Genomic DNA, 4,582 nt, shown 5'->3' on the forward strand with positions numbered 1-4,582 from the left:
AGGGGCAGATCCCTGGAGGGCACTGGGGTTTAGAAGCTGGTTATCATGAGCCAACAGGCGACCTGAAGACCATTCTTAAGAGTAATCCCATCTCACAGTATCTCACATTTATTGCCACTTTGAAACCTAAACTCCCCAGATCTTCTAAAAAATGCAAGTTATAAGAAAGGCTTCTGTTCCTACTAAAATATATCCAAGCCCGGGATTGCAAAACAAACTCAGACAAAGCCTGAACTGGAGTACTTAAGAGATATTTGGCAGAAACTCACCCTTTTCTCCATTTCCAAGAGTGATCTGTCAGCAAATCTTTCTTGTCTCTGAAACAAAAAATTAATAAAGACATTGGTACTTGTTCTTAAAAAAACATAAAACCGAGGAAAACCAATTCAATTGGACATTTTAGCAGTCTGTCTGAAGTATGTCTTCAAAAGCATTTTAAAGTGTGTTCAGGGAAGTAACATTGAAATAAAGAAAAATGAACTGGATTTACCATGCACTTCCTCTGTGACCATCCCTCAGTAATTTAATCACTACATAGCCTTTGGCAAATAGGAGTAATACAGTATTTCTATCTAAAAGCATTACAAAACAAACATCTTTTTAATGTACGTCACTGATATTTACAGGGTGCACGTGGAAGACACTTAAGTACCAACACAGATAAATTGTGGCAAATGTGATCTGAGAATAGGAAATGCTCTACAGCAATTTAGGAAAAAAATAACTTTTGTGTACATATTTGATATTGCTGTATGCAGCAGTGTTAGGTGACAGCAGGTACCTGTAACCGGAGTGCGCTGTTTGCTCTTCAGTTCTACGATAAAGCTATCTAACCAGCCAGGAAGGACTGCCAGGATATGCCAATCTGCCAGCAGGTTTATGAATTCATCAATCAACCCCAGCTGACAGTTTGGATATAAGCTTAACAGTGGAGAAAGTGTTTATCCCTACCCTGCAAAGAAGTTACAGATACATGCTGGCAAGAACCTAACTACTTAAACAGGCAGGAGGCAGTCTCAGACATTTTGTTGACAGCTAAAGACCAGAATCCTGTGCTCTTTTGTCTTTAGAAATGGAGAGGTACCCTTCTTCACTCTCATCTTTGGATAAGAAACAAAGCTGATGCCTAGTAAAGAGCAGCCCATACCCTGGGGTGCTTCTAGTTTCATAGAATCATTAAGGTTGGAAGAGACCATTAAGTTCATCGAGTCCAACCGTCACCCTAACACCACCATGCCGACTAAAACCATGTCCTGAAGTGCCATACCCACACGCTTCTTGAACACCTCCAGGGATGGTGACTCCACCACCTCCCTGGGAAGCCTGTTCCAGTGTTTGACCACTCTTTCAGTAAAGAAATTTTTCCTAATATCCAATCTCAACCTCCCCTGGTGCAGGCTTTTTCATTTTATACAAACCTGAGTGGTCTTCTCCAACTGTAGCTTAAGATCTGTAAGTTCCATGTTGGTATCATGTAACTGTGCTTTCAGTTTTTCATTTTCAGCTAGAATCTGTTCATAAAGCTAAGAGAAAACATTTAAAAAAATACCAAATAATATTTCAGTGACATTAGCTGAAAAATTTAAAAACCAGGATTAAGCTGCATGTAAAATGAACAAATACATTAATATTCTACGAAGTAAAAATCAGTTATAGATTTTAAAGATGTTCAGAATGTAGCAAGCATTTTAAAGAACTGTTACCAAATATTTCTAGAAACAAGCAACTTTGCATAGGGTGCACAGAACTTACCTTACACATATTAAAAAAACACCTGCCATTTTTTTTTGCTTCAGACTCCACAGATTAAGATACCACAGTAAACTTTTCGACAAAGTCCTCCTCTTTTTTAAAAATAAACAAACTTTTACATCATACGTACGTAAGCTAGCAAACATATAAAATAAAAGCAATGTGAGGTTATTTCCAGAAAATTTACGAAAAACAATAATAAAGTTCTATCTTCATGCCAGAATTATTGGAGCAGGTACCTTCTTAAAATCAGTGCTATCTTCTTTTTCTAGTCTACTGCAGTACGGTTTTCGATCTTCAAGGTAACTCTGTGACCCCGATCGCCCCTGCGCTGAGTCGTAGCGATCACCCGAAGACACGCTGAGGGATCCCGTATCGTATCTGCAAGAGAGAAGTTCCTGTTTTCCTTTGCCCTTGTGTTCAAACTGAGACCACTCGCTGCATCAAACATTATGAGTTTGCCATTTCCCAGCTGAAAACAACAAATTCAATTACGCATTTTAGTTAAGCCACTGTATTCTAATTTGACACAAAGTTTTTACATTCTCTCTTCAATATTCTCTGTGTGAAAATGTTTTCAACTTACTCAGTCTGCCAACTAAGTGCCTGTGTTGTATGCAGAGAAATCTTTTAAATTAAACTACTTAATTCAAGCAAATATTTACATGGATTTAAATATAAATTTAATTATTCTTTATTTATATGTAAGACCTTTCTTATTTAAAATGTATTACTTTAATTGAAGGGTTTTAAAAAAATAATTATCTAAAATATTGGCCTAGATTAATTCTCCAAGTTTTATTAGAGAAACAAAGGAGATTTCAAAACTGTTGTGAATTCCAGTATGTCAACAGAAGCAGTCTATGAAACAGATCGTCAGCGAAGTCTTTATCCTATTAATCACTAAATTACAACCAGTATTAATAAAGTTCAGAATAATTTCACACTGCTCACTCCTCAGTGACCACATGCTGTAGCAGTTCTATTTAACAGATTTTCAGCACAGGCAGAATGTAGTAAAATCCAGTGACTAATTCTAAAGGGCTAAAAACAAAGGCAAACTTTTTTAAAAAAAATCAATATTTCTGCATTTCCCTTTCAACAAATCTTAAGGAAATCTGATTTTCAGAGGCTGTAGTACTTTTCTTGAGATTCCTTAGAAAATTTTCAGTACAGTATTCTAAAAGAGGGGCAACAAGAACCTCTTGTGACTGTGGCTGACTTCATACTGAAAGGTCTGTAGGGAACGGTACTGTATCCCTTGTGTTCTACCACTTGCCCAGCCTTCAGTGCACTACAGATACAGAGTCCAATACAGTCCCCAGAATGGAGCATCCCACCCACACAAGGAGAACATACTCAGTATTGCAGCTTTACAACCACACTTCACACAAATGTTAAATATCATTAACTCCTTTCAAAGCTCAACCCAGCTGACTACTGAGGTCAAGCTGCATTTGTACGTAAAGAACTTAAAATGAGAATATGTGAACAAAAAGTGTAATGATTTTAAATTAATTTCTTCAAATTGTACATACCTTGAAAGGCTATCACTCTGAGGTGGGATGAGGTAAAAAGAGAGAAAAAGAACAGATAAAGTCAGTAATTTAAGTAAATAAAATATATAACAATCTGTGAACTACTATAGCTAAACAGTTCTGTTCAGGCACACGCTATCCAACAGTATGTATTATATGAACATTGTCAAGCTTCAATTTTGTTATGTCTAGAACAGAAAAGAAAAATGTGCTACAATGTGCTTGCCAAAATATGATTTATAAGGACATTAACATTACACTCAAAGTCTGGACTGTTCTAAACATTAGAGTCATTTCAACAGCCGGTGAACTCTGCATCAGAACTGTGTTCCCTAAATTCCCTATTCCCTCCTCCTCTTCCTAACATTAGCAATGATATTTGGAAAGGTCAACACATGAATGACTTCAGCTCAAACTAATAATATAAAACTGTCATTTGAATACAGTACAATGTGCAACAAGCTACTATACCAACATCACAAGAAAACACTTATTAACTTAATATAAATGACATAATTTCATTTTTTTAGTGTTTCTTTCATTCATTCATTCATTCATTCATTCATTCCAGGTGAATCCACAGGCACAAAGTTCCCTCACTTTACTTGACAAGTCAAATTTAATTAGAAGTGATGACTTAAGAGTGAGGGAGAGTCCTCTAAACACTACACCAGTCATACAAACCCTTTTCCTCTCTGGGAGGTCAATACAGATTCATCATTTATTCCAATTATAATAACATTTCAGTCAAGAAACCCTACTGATGTGTCTTCACCTGGACATCCTCTGTTATTCATGTAGCAGTGAATACCATAGGTGTTTTTTTGGGGGTGGTGTGGTTGGTTTTGTTTCCCTTTTTAGAAGGAAACTGTATTTTTTTCAATGTGCATAGAAGAAAATGACCATATTCTCCACAATACATTCAATTCCCCCCTTGGCATCTTGAAATGCATTTACTACACATAGGATATCAAAAGTACATGTTGTAGCCTATCCACTCCTAACAAAACACTCTTATTTTCTGTTAAGAGCATGAGTAATGCTGAGAACTTAAGTGACTGTGTAGAAAATGTCGCAGTTAGGTGGGACACACCTGTACATGGAGAGTTTTTAAGCTACTGGACACAAGAAGATTAACTTCCAGCTAAGTATGGGTCTTATCTTGCATTATCCCGTGTTTAAGTAAGATCAGTGTGAGATTACAAAACTCCACCACGTAACCAATGACCTACAAAAATCCCTTTTCCACTGCTTTTGTCTGTAAAGACTTGAGGTTTTATCTTTTTACCTTG

The 4,582-nt window shown here is 36.6% G+C and overlaps 1 protein-coding gene across 1 annotated transcript in view; it reads right to left on the reverse strand.

Annotated features, from left to right (window-relative positions):
- Positions 1 to 269: 269 nt before the first annotated feature.
- Positions 270 to 4,582, reverse strand: part of PPP1R12A (protein phosphatase 1, regulatory subunit 12A) — a gene marked incomplete at its 3' end in the record, with an annotated part of 42,908 nt that continues 38,595 nt past the window's right edge. Inside the window, exons 18-21 of the mRNA XM_010183722.1 lie at positions 3,291 to 3,307; positions 1,992 to 2,133; positions 1,419 to 1,523; positions 270 to 317 (exon numbers count right to left, since the gene is read on the reverse strand). Coding sequence (XP_010182024.1) covers positions 270 to 317; positions 1,419 to 1,523; positions 1,992 to 2,133; positions 3,291 to 3,307 — 312 coding nt within the window. The remainder of the gene's footprint in view (positions 318 to 1,418; positions 1,524 to 1,991; positions 2,134 to 3,290; positions 3,308 to 4,582) is intronic.

This window comes from Mesitornis unicolor, unplaced genomic scaffold, assembly GCF_000695765.1.
Source record: "Mesitornis unicolor isolate BGI_N332 unplaced genomic scaffold, ASM69576v1 scaffold19514, whole genome shotgun sequence".
NCBI lineage: Eukaryota > Metazoa > Chordata > Aves > Mesitornithiformes > Mesitornithidae > Mesitornis > Mesitornis unicolor.